This window comes from Orussus abietinus, unplaced genomic scaffold (assembly GCF_000612105.2).
Source record: "Orussus abietinus isolate OABI.00-Male unplaced genomic scaffold, Oabi_2.0 scaffold110, whole genome shotgun sequence".
NCBI lineage: Eukaryota > Metazoa > Arthropoda > Insecta > Hymenoptera > Orussidae > Orussus > Orussus abietinus.
The window spans coordinates 169,436-187,686 of NW_019394263.1; the positions used below are offsets into that span (position 1 = coordinate 169,436).

The 18,251-nt window shown below is 49.1% G+C and overlaps 1 protein-coding gene across 1 annotated transcript in view; it reads left to right on the top strand.

Annotated features, from left to right (window-relative positions):
- The window catches only part of LOC105697235 (hemicentin-1), a 115,701-nt gene that overhangs the window by 5,420 nt on the left and 92,030 nt on the right, over window positions 1–18,251 (top strand). Inside the window, exon 2 of the mRNA XM_012420369.1 lies at window positions 12,198–12,336. Within this exon, the coding sequence (XP_012275792.1) occupies window positions 12,198–12,336 (139 nt within the window). The remainder of the gene's footprint in view (window positions 1–12,197; window positions 12,337–18,251) is intronic.

Consider the following 18,251-nt stretch of genomic DNA (forward strand, 5'->3'; position numbering starts at 1 on the left):
ACGCATACGTACAAAATTTGACGCACTCATCCGCAACTACCGAAATGCACCGTACCTAACGTGTATACAAGTGTTCGTGGGTACTTAGGTATTTCTTAACTTAGACCACGGATATCTTGACCTCACATTGCTGAGGAAGGAGTAAACTCGAATGTACCACGTGACCGCTCCTCCGCACAGTTAAAGCCACTCTGGTTACTGAAAAACTTGGGAGTGAGGGGTCCAATTCGAGATCTATATATATATACATATATGGTCGAAGGTTCTTAAGTAACAAAAAGAGAGAGAGAGAGAGCTAGCTAACCTAACCTAAACCATCAGATTCCCCCTGCGAGACGGTCGATTTCCTCGGGAAACTCCCCCTCCTCGAATTTTTCCGCACTTGCCGGTAAGACCCGACGGAAACGAGGCGTCCTCTCCGCATTCGCAGATTTTCCGATTATCCCCGCCCTGTGGCGAAGAACTTTTCTCACGGTCGGCCAAGTTCCCCTTGGTTGGGGAGGGGCAGAGGGGTTCTTAAATTTCGCGACGTACTAGTAGCGGGTCATTAAGGTCGGGGGGGGAGGAAATTTGCCGAGCTCGCTGGGGGGGGAGGAGGCGTCGCGACGCCGGAGCGCCTCCGCTCGCAATTTCGACCGCGATACACGTCGCCAAGACGAACGGGTACGGAGGGTGGAAAAGGGCCATGGTTTTCCCCCCCGAACCCCTCCCTCCTCCTGCCACCGCCCTCCTCCCCCGAAGCATAGCGGCGATTACGCGCGGCGAGAAAAATTTCCGCACCAAAGCTGGGGATTGAGAATTTCCGTCCAAACGGCGAGAACTTTTCCCGCGCGGAGGAATTTCTCGAAATTTTCGTCGAGATCCTGTGGGATATCGGTTGGAGGGAGGGCGGGGGGGATCCTCGCACAAGGATCTCGATGAATGACGTGCTCGCTCGCGGCCGTTGATTCGCGATTTTTCCGCGTATCGCGCGCCGCGCGCGATCCGTCGCGGTCCATCAGTTTTTGATAACGAGAGGACCATGGGGAGGTGGGTGGAAGGAGGGGTGCAGGAGGGTGGGTTCGTTAAAATTCGTGATTTGAAATTTTACGGACTCCCACTCTGTCCTCCACACACACACATACGCATACTGTGTGCGCGGTCGATCGGCGGATGATTCGCAGCGATTCGGGGACGTGATGCAAATAATTGCGGCCAATCCGCAGACCGGAGTTTTTTACGTTTTGACGACTCCGCGTTTTTACCCCCCTCCCACTCCCCCTTTCAGACAAGGCGCGGAGTCATAATCAGGAAATTCGGATGCGAAGACTCGAAAATCGATCGATACGTATTGGAAAGGATGTGCATGTACAGAGGCACCTTGATCGTTCGTAAGGGTGATTTTTTTATTTCCGATATTGATATTAGTATGATTAATTTTTCCGGTCCTTTCGACTCTTTGAAGTGAATAAATTTTCTATCTGATGTGTCCCTGCATGGAAAATGTAACGCGAGTCGAATGGAATTGGTGAAGCTGGAATTTGAGAGATTGAGTATTGATTATAATTTGCCGTAATGTCAGTTGATTTTATTTTGTTGATGGTAGCCAGTTAAAATCTAATCAACACTAATTTTTTTTTTGAGAGAGAGAGTGACTTTTTTTTGTATAGAGCGAGGGATGGAAATATGGCAATTCGAGGTCGAGAACGCGTCGTTCTTTATCCGGGGGAGTTCTTTACGAAAGTTACGAGAGGCAGTCGCGAGATTCGAAATCGAGCACCTTCGGGTAGGGGTGGAGGGACAAGTATCTCGAAATCCGAGTCGCGTTTGGGGGGTGTATTTTTCACGGGATTCGGGTAAATCTACGATCATCCTTCCTCCCCTTCCACGTCTAGTTTCCGCCTGGGCAGCGTTTCCCGACCGTCTATCCGGCTGCGGGAAGCTCGAAAATTCTGGAGATATAGGGAAGGTCGAAATATGCATTTCTTGCAAATAAACGAACGATCATGTTTTCTACGGCGCCGCGCTAAATATCATGTACAATAAGAATGTTATCAGCCAACTTAGAGAATAACCCAAATAAATGTCCTTAACCCTTTGTCGCGGTGTAGCCAATGGCCGCGCCTATTTTGAGGTTAACTCGAATTTTTAGCATTTTTAATAAAGAACTGCTCGATTTCCCAGAAACGTCCCGGGGGAAGCAAACAATGCCAGAAAGAATCGACCCAATCATCGGCCAATAAAGGAAATTATTTCTCCCACTTCTAATTAATTCCTATACAGTGTAGAAAATGTCCGCGCGTATTTTGTTGTTAACTCGAATTTCTAGCGTTTCGACAAGGACCGACCCGGTCTCGCGGAAACTTCCCCGGGGGAGACTTTACATACGGGGAGGAGAGCAAAGCCTGGAATCAATCAGCCCCCCATCGGAAGAACAAGTGGCGCGGAATGCCCCCGGCCTTTCCGGGGGTGTATCCTCCCCCGGATCGGCGTAATTCCACGGCCATCCCTCTTTTTCCTCCGTGGCGGACTCCCGGCTCCTTCCAGCCATTTATATCCTGCGGGAGTCGAGATGCCTCCCGGTGTCCTTTCCTCCGTTCCTCCGAACTTCGGACATTTCCACCGCGATAAAACGGCAAACGATAGATATCCGGAGCCGCGGCCGCACCGCGGCCCCGTCGCTCCTGCCGCGGACAATCGGAGGGAAGAATAATTTACCGACTTTTGGAATAATATCCCGAGGTCTACCTTTCGACTTCCGACCCCCGAAGGAGGCCGGGGGGGAAATTAAAGTAAAATGGAACTAGCCTATATCGCACCTCGAAAAATGAATTATTACCAGAGTTATAATTTACTACGTTAACGAGATGAGACCAAAAAGCCGATACGCATCCGCCATGCCGTTTATAAGTGAAACTTTGAAATTAATAAGAATAATCATACAGTATTAATCATGACACACTACTTGTATTATTTATATTTCACGTTAACCATCCATTACAATGAATACCGTATGAAGTTTCACTTGGAGAATATATCTTGAGTGCGCAGTTTTCTATTGTCTCATTTTTTTTTCTTCTTTTTATTCGATTCTACCGTTGTATACACCGAGAAAAAGAATTCCTTCATTGAACTGAAAGAAATGTTTCGGTAATTGATGAGATAATTGACTGGAATAGACTGGAATGAATAGGGTGCAACGTTTCTTCGGAATGACGACGGAATTCATTTGAGCTTATCTCGGTGAAATAATTATTCTTTGAATTATTTTGCTTTGGTACCATTTCAGGATATATTTAATTGGCCCCATGATTACGTTTTCTCCATGGGGGAGAATATGGCGGAAGCGTTCGGTATCTTTTTGCCTCGGCATATTTAAATCCGTGAAAAGCGTTATGGACGATTATTTAACGGGGGACTAATCGGAAAACGAGGACAGTCGAGGCGGAAATGAAGAGGGGAAAAAGGAAGCGCACGCCGCTCGCACGTGTCGGCCATTTCCGGGGCTGGCGTTGGCACGCGGACCGCGATTTACGAGCGGGCCGCGTGCGGGCCGCGTGCGGGGCGACGGAAGGAATGCAAGGGACTGCATCATCCCCCGGGATCGCGGACTGCCACTGGGTGTAATTCTCATTAGCCGGGCTGCGTAATGCCGGGGGATGGTCCGACTCAATTAGTATGATAACCAATCGCCGACTCGCCGTCGGGGCTGCGTCGAGGAGCCAGGGGCGCGGCATTTCCGGGGCATCCTGGCCGCGAAGCGGGATCCTGGAGACTCAAAGAAGGTAGAGGGGAAGGATTCTAGAAATTCCTGGGAAGAATTCGATAGGAAATTCTAGAGAATCGCAGGGGATTCTAGGAATTTTGTTTCGATGACTAGAGGGGATTCTACGGATTTTTCCGAGAATACCAGGAAATTTCGGGGTTTCAGGGGATCCCAGGGAATTCCGACGAGTTACGAATAATTCTGGGACACTTCAAGGAGTTCTAGAAAATCCCAGAGAATTTTAGAGAGCTCGGAGTAGTTTTAGGGGATTTTGTAAAATTTCAGGAAATTCTAGAGAAGTTTAGAAAATTCGTGGGAATTCTGGAGAATTTTGGAGGCGCAAAGAGGGGTAAGAGGATATATTTAAGGGCGGGATGGAAGAGCTACTTTCGATGCAGCTCCCGCTCCTATCTTGCGGGCGACCCGTAACGTTTCTGCCGCAGTGTGTGGTGATGGGCTGCAGTCCGCTTCCGGGCAAATTATCTCGCCGTAATGACCACCTAGATATTGCGTTCGTCATCTGCGGTCCGATATCCATCGGACAGAGACAGCGCTATGTGACTCGATAAGGGAGCGAGGAGGATGGGAGATCTCGAGCGGAGGGGTATTTTCCGCACGGCCTTGTTCACGTATCACGTGGCTTCCGAGACGAATGGCAATGAAGAGAAACGAATTTCGTCGGCGAGGGCTTGGCATCTCAAATCCTGGAAAAATGTCGCGACTCTGGAGGTACTCTTGTAGGCGGCAGATTCGATCCTCTTAAGGTGATGTGAAAGCGACGACTGAGGGGTCAATCGTTTGTTACACTTCTTTGCGAAGTGGGTACGCCAAGTAGTCTGAAATTTTACCACGTGAATATGAAGACTCCGAGGGAAGTCTTGACACTCGTCGAAATTTCATTTTCATAAAATTCGTTTGAAGTGTTGCTTAGAAAATTTTTCCTCGTAGCCACCGTATTGAAATTGTAGAGTGAAAGATTTTCATATTCATGAAATGATTGCCCTCTCTGCCGCAACTTTCATCCTACCTTAAAACGAGAGGAAAAAGGGGTGGTGTACCATTTATTATTTTTTTTTCTTTTTTTTTTATCAATAACAAGAGGATGCGTAGAGCCTTGCCCCAACAGGTGCCGATTCGTCCTCCCGATAAATGAGATCCAAAGCGAAACCGCCAACCACCCTCGGGGAACGACCGATATCGCTGGGACGAGACACCGATCCGGGATGGGATTTGTGAGTGGCGAGGAAAAAGGAGGAAAACCGGGAAAAACGCCATTGTTCTCGTCGGCGAACGAGCGGGAGACGCGTTGCAGCTTTTTCCGCCCCTCGCGCGGTAATTACGCGCGTCGGGGAAAAATATGGACGAGCACATCCCCTCCATCGGGTGGTTACACAGTCGCGATGTTTTCTCGCCGTCGCGTCCAGATTATGTGGACGTGCCGGGGATTATGTGTCGCTATATTCGAATTATTTAACGCACGGCTCAACGCGCATCCTTTGTTTAATATTCAATGCCTCGCCGATGTACTTTTTTTTCAATCTATTCTCTATCCCGCCGACGAACCCAATTCTCGACGATGTTTTCTCACTGACAAATCGACCACTTAATAATTTACTTTCAACCGACGAATCGATCCCTCGACGATTTTTTTTCATCAACGTATCGATCGCTGTATGATCGTTTTTCCGTCGACGAATCGATCTTTCGATGATTTCATTCCACGGACAGATCGACCATTTGACGATTTCTTTCAACCGACGAATCAATCGTTCTACGATTTTTTTCGCCGACAAATCGATCATTTGATAGCTTTTCCCTGCCGATGGTATTCAATCGCTCGACGATTTGGTTCCATCGACGAATTGATTTTTCGACGATGCACCAACGAATAGATTTCTCGAAGAATTCCTTTTCACCGACGAATCGATCGTTCTACGATTTTTTTCGCCGACAAATCGATCATTTGAGAGTTTTTCCCTGCCGATGGTATTCAATCGATCGACGATTTGGTTCCATCGACGAATTGATTTTTCGACGATGCATCAACGAATAGATTTCTCGAAGAATTCTTTTTCACCGACGAAACGATCGCTCTACGATTTTTTTTTTTCCCGTAGACGAACCGATCTTTCGATGACTTCTTTCCACCGACGACCGACAATTTGACGATTCTATTTTTTTTTCTGCCGCCGACTCGATCTCTCACTTTTCCCCACCAACGACCCGATCGTCCAGCAATGCACATGCAGAAATAGCATCGGATGCACCGTCGCCCGAGACACACCCCTCCTTGCCGAGTCAATTAGAACTCCCCGAGCAAGGCGACGTTCCGTGGCGGGATGGCCGCGTTTCCTAACATCCCGGGAAAGATCGACGACGTGATAACCGTGGCGGCGAGTGCTTCCTTTACGGCGTCGTTCGCCACGATTGCGTAAGGAACGTCCTCGGCCGGCGTCGAAGGGGTTTACAAGGAACCGCGGAACATCCTCGCTTGACGAGGATGCTGCGATGTTCTCGTCCCGCGGGAATATCTTTCGCAATCTTATTACCGCCGAAAGTGGCGGCGACTATAATAACGCGACAGGCATGTCGCGAGGAGAGGTAGACGACGAGCTTTTTCCCGCAGAAAGGAAACGATGGAAACGCAAAGGTGGAGTTTGGAAATATCGCGTGAATTCCGACCTCGAAATAGGGCGGCTCGGAAACGCGATTTCGCCGAGTTTTGGATTTCTTTCTTTCTTTTTCTTTTTTTTCCCCCTCTTTTTTTCGGAATCGGTCCAGCGCGACGAGAAATGCAGTTTTTTCGGGCACGCCCGGAAATCGGCGTCCCTAGGGACGCCCAGCTGGGATGCCTCGATCGATTAATCGCGTATACGTGACCCTTGTCGATTCTGGTATATCGGAGACCGGGCGTTTTGTAGGATCCCTCTTTCCCCCCGCGCGATTCGCTCGCAATCTTCGTTTACAGGCGCCGATACGAGAGGAGGGAAGAGGAACAAGCGGAAATCCGGCGAGCGCCCTCTCTCTCGCGCTCATCGAGATTCCGTTCGCGCGTCCTTCTCTCGCGCGGATTGCAACACCTCGGACATTTCGAAACCCTACGTGGAATATGAAAAAAAAAAAAATGAAATGAAATGGAGGACCCGCCCTGAGGGAAAAGATTAGTTGACCGAAGAGTTGTTGGCATGTTATATCGTTGCCTGAATCATATGCAATTGCAAGAGACAATTAATTTGTCGAGAAGAAAAATTCATGTCGACTGTAACGAGTCTCGTTGAGCCGGTGTCTAACCTTTTTTTAAGGGGGGAAATAGGTTTAGATGACCCAAAACATTGAATTCTCTTTTATTTCATAAATTGTTAGTAAAACTATTGAAAAATATGTTACCAAAGTTTCAGGCGTAAGTTTCAATTCGTTCTGATGTTTTGAGCGGTTAAGTGACCGTACCTCGTTATCGACGCAGCGCCTTGGAGACTAGGGAAGCTCGGAGAGCTCGAAAATGAGGGTTGCAAGCTCTTTCTGGCCAAATAATTCATGAATATCACTAAAAAAAAACGTAGTCCTAAACCTATCTCCCCCCTTAAACGTATTCGATCGCAGAATTTTATTATACATTTCTTCTGGTAAGGATTTTTTTTTTCCCCCCCACCATGTCACGAAGTGGAAGACGAGGCAGGCTTTCAGACGGAACGGTCGGTGAAAAGTTGGCCCGTCGTCGCCCGTGGGGGTTGAAAAAGCTCCGGACGTTTTTCCGCGGCGAAAGTTCGTCCTCGAGAGTCCATCGACCAAGCTGGACCCGGGAAGCCGAATTTCTTTTTTACTTCCGTTTTGTTACTCCCTGGGTATCGCGATCGAGAGGTCTCTTCTCCCCTGGAAATGAACCCCCCCCTCCCCCAAGTGAAACCTCCCTCGCATATTGAACCCTCCCCCTTGCAATTGAACCTCCACTGCAACGAATCCCCCTATAAATACCCCCCCCCCCTGAAAATGACAGCCCCCTGACAAATAAACCCCCCCAGGGGTCAAGCTACCCCCCGCCGATCTGCATGCCGGTGTCATCCCTTCTCTCATTTTTCGAGCTTTATTCCACCCCCACCCCTCTTAGGGGCATCTCAAGTCGGAAGTAACGAGACCACTCTTCTCAATTTCTTTTTTTTCGACCTCTCCTGGAGACGCGGGAAAGAATGACGGGGAGGGGAGGAGGAGGAGGAGGGGGAAAGATCGATCCGATTCGGCGTTCCGACGATATCAAGCCGACCTGTTCCACCTTCCTCGGTTTTCCACGATAAACAAGCCTCTGCATATCCGCTGAGCGTAAAGTGCAATCGTCAGCTGGGTTATGTCAATTATCGAGGAGTCTTGCTCAAGTCGAGTGCCCCCGGGGGCACTCGACCCCCCCCGGGACTCGAGTCCGTCCGTAATTATTCCTGCCCGCGAGGAGCGACTACCAAGATCCGCGGATCCCGGGCATATCAACCCCTTTTTTTTACTATTTCCTCCCCCCTCTCGTTTCTACGGCTACATCGGATTACTCTCCCCCGGACTGATAGGTTTAAACCCAGGTTTTAACGCAATTAGGATGGTACCGTTCAATGAGTGCTGGGAAATTTTGCGCGCTTTCCCGGAATCCTCGGACCCTGGTTTTCAGGGCTGCGGTTAAGTAGCGGTTTGGATAAATGCGAGGATTCCGGATTTGGTACTAACATTTTAACTACGCCGTAGTTGGACATGGAGATGTACCACCTGTACGCATAGTTCGGCCGCGGAGTACTATTAATTTATGCGAATACGATATTCATTTGTCCCTTTGAATATATGGGAGTGAAGGGGGCCACTATGGTGACGATTCAAAAAGAAAAAAAAACGTCAGTTAGACTGAAGCCAGTATAGTGGCGTTTCGTAATTAAAGGATTAATGTGGAGATTGATAGGAAAGGATCGACTTTGAGGTGTTCATGATTTTCTACAAGGTCCGGGCGTTCTTCAGGGTTTTGTCGAAGGTTGACACGTTCATTGGGATTTTCTTCTAGGTTGAAACGTTCTTTGGAGTCCTCTTCAAGGTACGCCCTGGCCTCGAGAGGGATGTACCTCCACCGTATACACATATACATGTGCGGGGGTGCATGGAGCGTATGTTCCGGCGAAACAGTTCCGACCATGTAGTCCCTCTCGAAGTTGAGAGTGTACCGCGAGGGTGGCAAGTACGGCGAGTCCGGAGAGCACATTGGGCACCCCGAGTGTAATGAGAGGGTACCAGGGGTAGTGGACGCGGCGCCGTAAGCGGGTGCAACTTCCTTCGGGATTTATGCTCCGGGGAATTTCCAGCGGACTCCCTTCTGCAGGAATATCGCTATTTACGGTCCCAACCCTTTGCCATGGCGATAAAGTACTCGCGAGTACTTCGGCCAGTCTGGCAGGTACCGATTCCGGGCTGGATAGATGGTCCAGCGGGTTCCTGGTGCAAGCTCAATGCTGGAGGCGAGACCAGAAAGGAAAGAGGGCTTTCAATCGGTCAACTGTAATGGTATTAGCGGTTTGCTCCCTCTCCTCTTGGCCTAGGAACGTTAGGGGGGTCCTGCATTTCCCGCGGGCTCCTGGTTTTCCTGGAAGATTTCCTTCGAGCCACCGTGACCGTTCCGGTCGCTGCGATTGCCCGGCAGGAAATGGACACCGGCAGGCGAGACCAGGAAAGCCAACGGCTGGTGCCGACCTCCCAGGGGAAATGAGACTTTTGAATTAATAACTGCATCCGTGGACGGTTACGAAAAATCTGTAACCATGTAACGACTATAGGGGAAATTGCACTTATTAAACACACGAGCTGGGATCGCTGGTTGTTGATCGCTGCGATTGCTCGGGAGGAAATGGACACCGACTCGGGGGTACGAGGATGGTTAACGACTGGTGCTGACCTCCTTTCGGAAATGACACGTATGAATGAATAAATACGCGTGGATATGATTAAGAAATAAATGTGGGCGGTTACGAGAAATGCAGGACTATGTAACGACCCTGGGGGAAATTTCACGCATTAAACGCGCGAGCTGGGATTGCTAATTTAAATGCGAAATTCTTTTTCGAAAAATGAATTTTCACGAGGGTCGGGGCCTTTGTGGGTACCTCCATAATCACGTGTTAAAGTTTCAGCGTATTCGGTGCACCCAGTTTGGGGTCAAGTTTTATCAATATTTTCACGTTTGGTGTATATAGAATGACCCTTTCGCATCCCCTTAATTGCATCGAATGCACTCTCGGTTTGGAGTCGTCATTCCCCCCTTTTCATAACTCGTCGAGAGATCGCCGCCATATCGCAGCTTAGCGATTCATCGCTCATTTCCTATTTATCTCTTTAACTGCCTGTTGCATGCGCGGCACATCCGTCAGCCGACATTCCGCGTCCCAAGTGAACGCTCCGCGTTCACCAGAAACAATGTCCACTTACCCGGGGCCGCTCACGCGCGTATGCAAATGGGGATGCACCGATCGGCGCTCTTAATTCACGTTTGCGGTGACGGACGAGCGAGCGCGGGGTAACGCGATATTCCCACCCCAGGGTCCCCGGAGGGGATTATCGCGGGCCGATAATTCAGGGCCATAATCGTTTGGTTACGATGCGTCCCTCTCGGCGCAGACGACCCGCGACGGAATCGCGGGACGGGAAAATTCAATCGAAATTGGAGGAGCGCCTTTCCGGATTCTTTATTCCTGGTCTCAAGGTTTATCGGCGATTTCGCGGACTCGAAACGGCCCGTTGCGTCGTTTACGGTTTCGAGTCCTGCCACGGGAATATCACTGGCCGGCTTTCCAGCGGCAAATGGCCGTCTTACGCGTGTACACCTCGCGGGGCGGCCGCCTCGTAACGCGGCCCGCGTAAACGTAATACGCGTGCACGGGGTCGCTTCCAGCAATCCCTTCGCTCTTACGGGGGAACGCCGTTATACGAGCACGCGAGGCGGTGCCGGCGATAAACCGCTTTCATTGCCTGGAATGCCTACGAATTGCGCGAGCCGCGTTTCCAAAATGACCCTATCGCGAAACGGAACCGTGATCCCGTCCCCGGATACAATTTTCGCTGGGTTTCTTTCCCTTTCCTCTAACCATTTTTGCTATAAAAAATTTTATTTTACAAAAATAGTGTGAGTTTAACCGCGTTCATTGCCTGGAATGCTCAGGAATTGCGCGAGCCGCGTTTCCAAAATTATCCTATCGCGGAACGGAACCGCGATTCCGTCTCCGGATACACTTTTCGCTGGGTTTCATCCCCTTTCCTCTAACCATTTTTGCCATAAAAAATTTTATTTTACAAAAATTGTGTGAGATTAACCGCGTTCATTGCCTGGAATGCTCATGAATTGCGCGACCCGCGTTTCTAAAATTATCCTATCGCGGAACGGAACCGCGATTCCGTCCTCGGATACACTTTTCGCTGGCTGTCTTTCCCATTTCCTGTAACCATTTTCACTATACGAAATTTTATTTTACAAATGAATGATTTCCACCTGATTTCGAGCGTTAAAATCTATGATTTCCTAAGTAAATACCCCCTCGGCTCTTATCAATCTACGAGTGCACGTCGTCTTGATTAAGGCCGATTTCTCGACTGTTCAAGAGATCTCTTATCTGGGCATGTGTACAGCATCCCTCGGGAATCGTGCGTCCCGGCTTGCGAACAACGCTATCTTCCCTCCCTATCTTCCACCTCTCTTTTGCCCACCAATCTTGGTCTACCGTTCGCTACTCATTACCGTGTTTCCTTTGTGTTTGCTCCCGTAAACAATTTCCCCGCGTTCCATTAAGGCCGAGCAAACGACTCGGAGGGGAGTTTGGGTCGGTCGACCAGACGGGAAACTTCGAAGATGGGAGTTGCGAAAACGTATCACGTCTCCCGTAAAATCCGCCCCCTCCTCTGAAACTTCGACGAATTTTCAATGCCCTAGGATCCGTCGAGGGGAATTCTTCGACTTTCTTCAGGGTATCGTTCCTCAAATAATTCTCCCTCCCTCGAATTCCGGAAATCTGTGGAATTGGAAAGTATTATGATAGGGTTATTTTATATCCCCCGAAACGTCAGAATATTTAAAAAAATTATCTCCAAACTAGATGCACCGAATCGGTTGGAACCTTAATACGATCCTGATAATCGGCCTGAAAATTACGAAATTTCATTTTTTTAATAAAAACCTTTTTGGTTCTTATCAGGGATAAGTACAAAATTTTGTATCGAGAAATGAAATTTCGCGGATTAAGTAAAGTAAACCTCCTAACAGTGAAACCTCCATAATCACGTGTTGAAGTTTCAAATTATTCGGTGCACCCTGTTTGGAGAAATGTTTCATATATATTTTGATGTTTTGACAGATGTTGATAATTTCATAATACCTTAAGTACGCTTTTAAGGCAACCATTGTTCTATGGAATGAAATTAAAGATTCTTGAATTGTTTCTTCTTGCAGTGCCCATGGTGTCGGTGCAAGGGGTGGCCGGCCAGAAGGGGGTGCTGCCGTGTGACATCCAACCCCGTGATAACAACGATTCCGTATCAGTGGTGCTCTGGTTCAAGGAGACCGCCAGCGAGTTTAAGGCCTTCTACCGGTGAGTGAGCAGAAAAATGAGAATCACAATTTTCCATATTTCCCAGTCAAGCACTTGAATTAAACCACCGATGAATACACAACTACACGTCACCTTTCCTCGGATAAGGCGCCAGAGTTTGCAGAAAAAAAGAAAAAAAAAGAGAAGGAGAGAACCGGGCTTAACGATGCTTTTTGAAAACCAGGTTAAGGGCGGCCCTTGTCGAGCTCTCCACGTATTCCCAGGTGGGGGTTGGTTATCCCTCGAAATAAAGGGAAGATTTTCTAACGAGCTGGAGACGTACGTCTAAGATTAAGAGAGCACACGAAAACGAGGGCCGTTGAAGCTGGGCTGAAAATTACCCCCTTCATGCCCTCCCCTTGCTAAATTAAAACCGGCTAACTGATACAAATTATCCGTACTTTCGCCTAATGCTCGTTAAGTACCTCGAGCCCTCCTCTAGTCCTTCGCCGGAAGTTAATCCTCCCCTTAAAAATCATGGAAATGGATTTTCCCCTCTTTTTTCATTTTTCCAGGAGGATTTATTTCTCACCCCTGGGTCTAATTAACGGTTCGTTAATATATTTTGCGTTTCTTGCTTTACGGTCGTTTTCTCTCTTCTACCCCGAGATAAAAGATTCATCGAACCGCAGAAATATTTCTTCGTATGGTACCAAAGAAATATTTTCTTCTTTCAAAAGAATAACTACTCGAAATAGATTCTCCTAATTTCGAAGAAATTTCATATTCTATTTATTCTAGTCTACTTCAATCCGATTATTCATTGTATTGTCGGAATATTTCTTTGGTATTGTAAAGGAAATATTTCTCTGGTTTGATGATATTTCTTTCTCAGTGTCGGGACATTTTTCGGGAGCTAACTCGACCGGAAGACGTATTAAATGGGTGTGCGGCGATATTTCTCCCCGACTCGGGGTGTACGGTCCTAACAAGCTCTCTCCATTATTTCTCTTCACTTTCATTGTTACCCCCTCCCCCTCACTCTGCTATGGGGTAGCGTATCGGCGAACAACTCGGGGGTTGATTCGAAACCCCCAAGGAATTCGGAACGGTAACGAGCTAACCTCAAAATGGCTCCTCGCGTATTTCCCGCATACACGCGCGTGACACGCGAAGCCAGCCCGGAGAACAATGGCGATGCCACGTCGTAGGAACTTCTTGTGCATAATGCATTCAGAGGGGGTTTTAGGGTGGGTGGGAAGGGGGTACGCATCGAAACTTCCAATTTTCCAGGCGCATATCGAAAATGCCACCGAATTTGGGAGAATCACTTGAACTGTCGTGGTTATTAGAAGGTGATGGGTTTTAAGGAAATTTCATATTTTTGGAGATAGGACTGATAAGGGCAGAGACACGTGCAAAGGATATACCGCAAATGTGAAGGCAGAAGTCGGGGAAGTCGATGTTTAAAAATGAAAGACCTCGATGAAATTTCATATCTCTGGTAAGAGAGAAAGGGGGAGAGTAGAGTTACATAGGGCAGAAGAACGCATTCAAGGTAGACTTAACAGACGTCGACGGCGTCGATTTTTGAAAAATGGAAGGTTTTCATGAAATTTTATATCTCTCGGAGGATGGAGGAGTATAGGAATGAGCGAGGTATGGCGACGGAAATAGGGCAGAGTTACGTAGAGCTGAGGGACCCAGTCGAGGTAGGCACCGCAAACGTCGAGGCGGAAGTCGGGGACGTCGATTTGTTGGAAAATGGACGGTTTTCATGAAATTTGATATATCTCTAGGCGGACGGGAAGAGGTAGGATTGGACGAAGTACCGCGAGGTAGGGTGGAGAGACTCATGCAAACGGAGGCGCCGGAAACGCCAAGGCGGAAGCCGTCGACGTCGAGTGACGAAACGCCGACGTCGACGGCGCGGTTCGCGGTTAACGCCTCGGCGGGGACGGTTCCGCGTCGATCGACACAATTGTCGGCGGTGGCCATTGTGGCCGACTTACCGACACGTCGAATGGAGCGGCGCTTCTCGTCGAGCGGGACGTAGGGTGCGTCCCGACGCCGGCCCGCGGCCCGCTCTCGAATTATCGCCATTGTCCGAGTCGTTACGCGACGTAATGGGAACGAACGGCGAAACGTGCGGGCGCGGCAAACCGTTCCCGGCCAGTTATTACGCGCCATTGTAGTCGGGATGCGTGGATGAGAGTGGCGTCGAAAGCGGCGTCGAAAGCGGCGCCGAAAGCACCGTCGAAAGCACCGTCGAAAGTGGCCTAGCTCACCCTCAGCGAGTGATTAGAGACGGTACGGGGGCGCAGGTCGCGACGGTGCCAGAGGCACCGGAAGAGACAACAAAAAATCGTGGACCCCGCTTCCGGTTTCCTCGAACGAGTCCGCCACCTTTGACTTCTTGAAAGAAAATTAAAAAAAAAAAGTGTGGAAAAGTCTACGGAATGTTTTCATGCCAGGGGTTTATTAAGGGTTGCAGGGGGTGACCGGAAACGCGGAAACGCCCAGAAGTATCTAATCGCACGGTTTCCGGGAGGGAATGGTTCACCCCCCAAAACCGCCCCTCAGAGTGAAGGGGGGTATTAGTCAGATCGGATTAAAAGTTTTCCAGGGAAAATTAGGCCTTCCGTCGAAAAGGGGTGGATTCTATATTGAGGACTTCTTCGAGTCGAGCCTGGGGGGCTAAAAGTGCTCGAAAAATCATATCTCACCGTGGAACTCGCACTCGGTCGAGCGGAAAGTTTTAATAATTTTGTCACGTTTTTCCTATTTTCTTAGAAACAAGAAAATCGACGTGAAAAATCCCCGCAGGGTCTCGTCGAGACGCGTGGCGCTACTGAAAGACAAATGTCTGAAAACGACAATGGACATCCGTAGGGTGGATGGGTCAATTTTTCGGGCCGATTCGACGCTTTCGAGAAATCGTCCCGATATGTCTTCATGGAGAAGGAGGATCTCGAGGAGGTCCCGGAAGAGAAAGGAGAAAAGTCAGGGGTGGTACCCACGCCACGGACGAAAGTGTCGTCCTCGATCCTCCAGCGAAACCGTGAGCCGCGAAAACTACCCTACGCGATATCAGTGGATCAGAATGGGGATGCACTCGCATCTGCATCGATATTTCCGAAAATTCGGGCATTCCGCCGAGGCGGAAACTCGCGACGTCCTTTCCTTTCCAGAATTCCGGATTCCCACCCTTGAAAATCCCCCCTCCCCCAGAAGTCTCACCCCCTGCGATTCGGTTCACCCTCGCACGAGAAACCACTCTCTTCCTCCTGGTGTCCCCCAACCACCCCATTTCATCCCTATCCCAATTTCACCCCTACCCCTCCGTTACGCCCCTACCCCAATTTCACCCTCTACCCCCACTTCACCCGTATCTACCCCTGTCTCCGAGTAACGAGAACTCGGCGTTCGCGAAAACTACCCCTTTGACGGCGCTGGTGAAACGAAACGGAATGAAAACCGGAAGACTTGGCCCGGGTGGCTCTGACATTTACCTTGCGCCGAGTTCTCGCTTTGTTCGGTCGAATAATGGCCCGAGAATGCTCGGGATATCGCGGAAGTACTCACCCCGGAAGTACTTATGCGCGGACGCGCTCTTTGGGGGTGGAACGACCCCAAGGGGTGCGGTTAGACACCCGGGGGATCCGCAAGTAATGGCCGTCCGCACCTCCTTGCACCCCTCCGATATTTATTTTACTCTCGTTTGTCAGTTTGATGCCAGCTGTTTCAAGTGTTGTATCGCACTCGTCTTGCGGGCTAGAGGGTAGAGGCGAGGGATTATTAATTTAGGAAATTATAGATCTTAATGCTGGAAATCAGCTGATTTCAATACTGGGATCAAGCAGATATCGCTGGAAATCGTTGGAAATGACCGAAACGTTGTCACAATTTTAAGGCCGTTCATTCGGAAATCAATGAAAGCGATTTGCTTCTTTAAGAGACCGATTGCCTTTGATTTCATACGGTAAACAACAATGCGATTTGGTGACAAGTGACAGTTGGCCTTAAAATTGTGGCAATATTTTGGTGAATTCCAACAAATTTCAGTGTTGCGATTTCCAGCTTATTTCCATGCGATTTCAAGCATTGAAATTCGTGATTTCCTGACTGAATAACCCCTTGATGTTTATCTCACTTTAATAAACAGAATCGCGTTTTCCGTTGATTTTCTGGTTATTATCAAGAATCAGGACACGATAAAGCGCATTGTGAATGCTCCCGAGCAGAAATTTCCATCCTACTTAGAACCTCCAATTGTTGGCCTTAAGGTTATATAAAAATGTTTTTTTTTGTTCTTGAGATGGGATCGAACAGACTTGGAGTCTCGGAGTAGTCTTGAGCAAATGCGCCATCCGTGGAGGAAGGAGAAAAAGAGAGACTCTGGGTGGCCGAGATCGGGGATCCGATCATCAGAGGTGATCGATGGCTTCTAGTCGATAGTGCCAGGAAGAGCGCGATCGTTCATGGAAACGACCGTGGCGAGGCGTGACACGGTTCGCGTCATCCCTCGTCTTCGATCTTACACTTTCATTAAGCCCCGTCCGCCCCCAACCCTTTCCGTCTTGGCTACCCTTGGTCGTGACGAGAATCTTCCGAAGGGTTGTTTCTCCACGCCCACGTGCAACCCCTCACCCCTTGACGAGTCGAATTTAATGGAAATCCAAAATATCGGTTTAAGAAAATGAGAAATTAATCGAATTTTGAGCCAGTTTCGATTTAATTCCGGCTCTTGGAGCTGAAAATATGAGTACCCTGGAATCCGGAGAACATTCCCAAAGTCCCCCCCGCCCTTTCACCTCCTCCATCATCCTCCATCTTGTGAATCATCGATTTCTCATTTTCCCTCTGTCGCGCTGTCTCAGATACGGTGTTACCTCGCAGCGCATCTGTCACGAACTTTCCACCCCCTGGGTTTTCTTTCCCCTTGGAGCTGAAAAATTAAATTAGACCATTAAAAAATATACATACATGAGCCCTCCCCCAGGGGCATCGAAATTTCTCTCGAATAATCCTTTCCACCCTTGGATAGCATTTTTGCAGATGGAGATGGGGTGAAAGGGGGCAGTTGACAAGTAATCCTGGACCAGGGTGGATCCGGTCCAGGGGTGGATCCTGGGGGAGGTTTCTCACGCGGCTTTCGCGCGGCAATGCGCAAGGGTGCCTTTCGGCTAAATCCTGGAAAAAGGGTTGAGAAGGGGAGGCGATAATGGCGGAATTTCCGGGGGTTTGGTCGAGCCTGCGAGAAAGGACACGTACTTTCAGTCCAGGACGATATTCCGATGGAGGCTGTGCCGTTCTCTGGACCACCGTTGGTCGCCGATAAATTGGATTCTCCCTTAAAACGGGAAAAATCTCCTGATCCAGGGACAGGGTGAACCCACCCCTTGCTCTGACCCAGCCAATGGGGTCCCACATTTATGGGGGGTGAGCCTTTCCCAAGGCTAAGGGCGGCGTCGACGAGACGTGAGAGTCCTCGAAAGAGAAGGAATTACGTCCTACGGGGGTGGAGAAGGGGATGGCCGCCCCTTTTGAGGGATCTCGCGACACTCCTAAGCGAATCACGTAGAGGGATCCGATAGATTTGATCGAGGTCGAGCCTCTTGAGCTTCGTCCAAAAGACCCCTAAGAGCCTCCCTTCCCCCCCCCCCCCGACCCGCGAATACCGTCGCCAGGGGTTCTATCTCGATTTTCCCCATCTAAACACCCTTCACGATTTTTTTTAACTTCTTTCACCCCTGACCAGCGAATATCCGAGGGTTGCCAACCATTCCATTTCGTGTTTCTACATCACAACACCTTTTATAATTCTTTGAAGCATTTCTTACAGGTCCGAGAAGGGTTCTTTCCGTACCCTTTATAGTACAAGGGTGGTTTATACCGGCGAGCTTTAGAATTGTACTTTGAAGACGTTTAAGCAGAACCGCGGAGAAATTGGACCGCTGTATCGACAATCTACC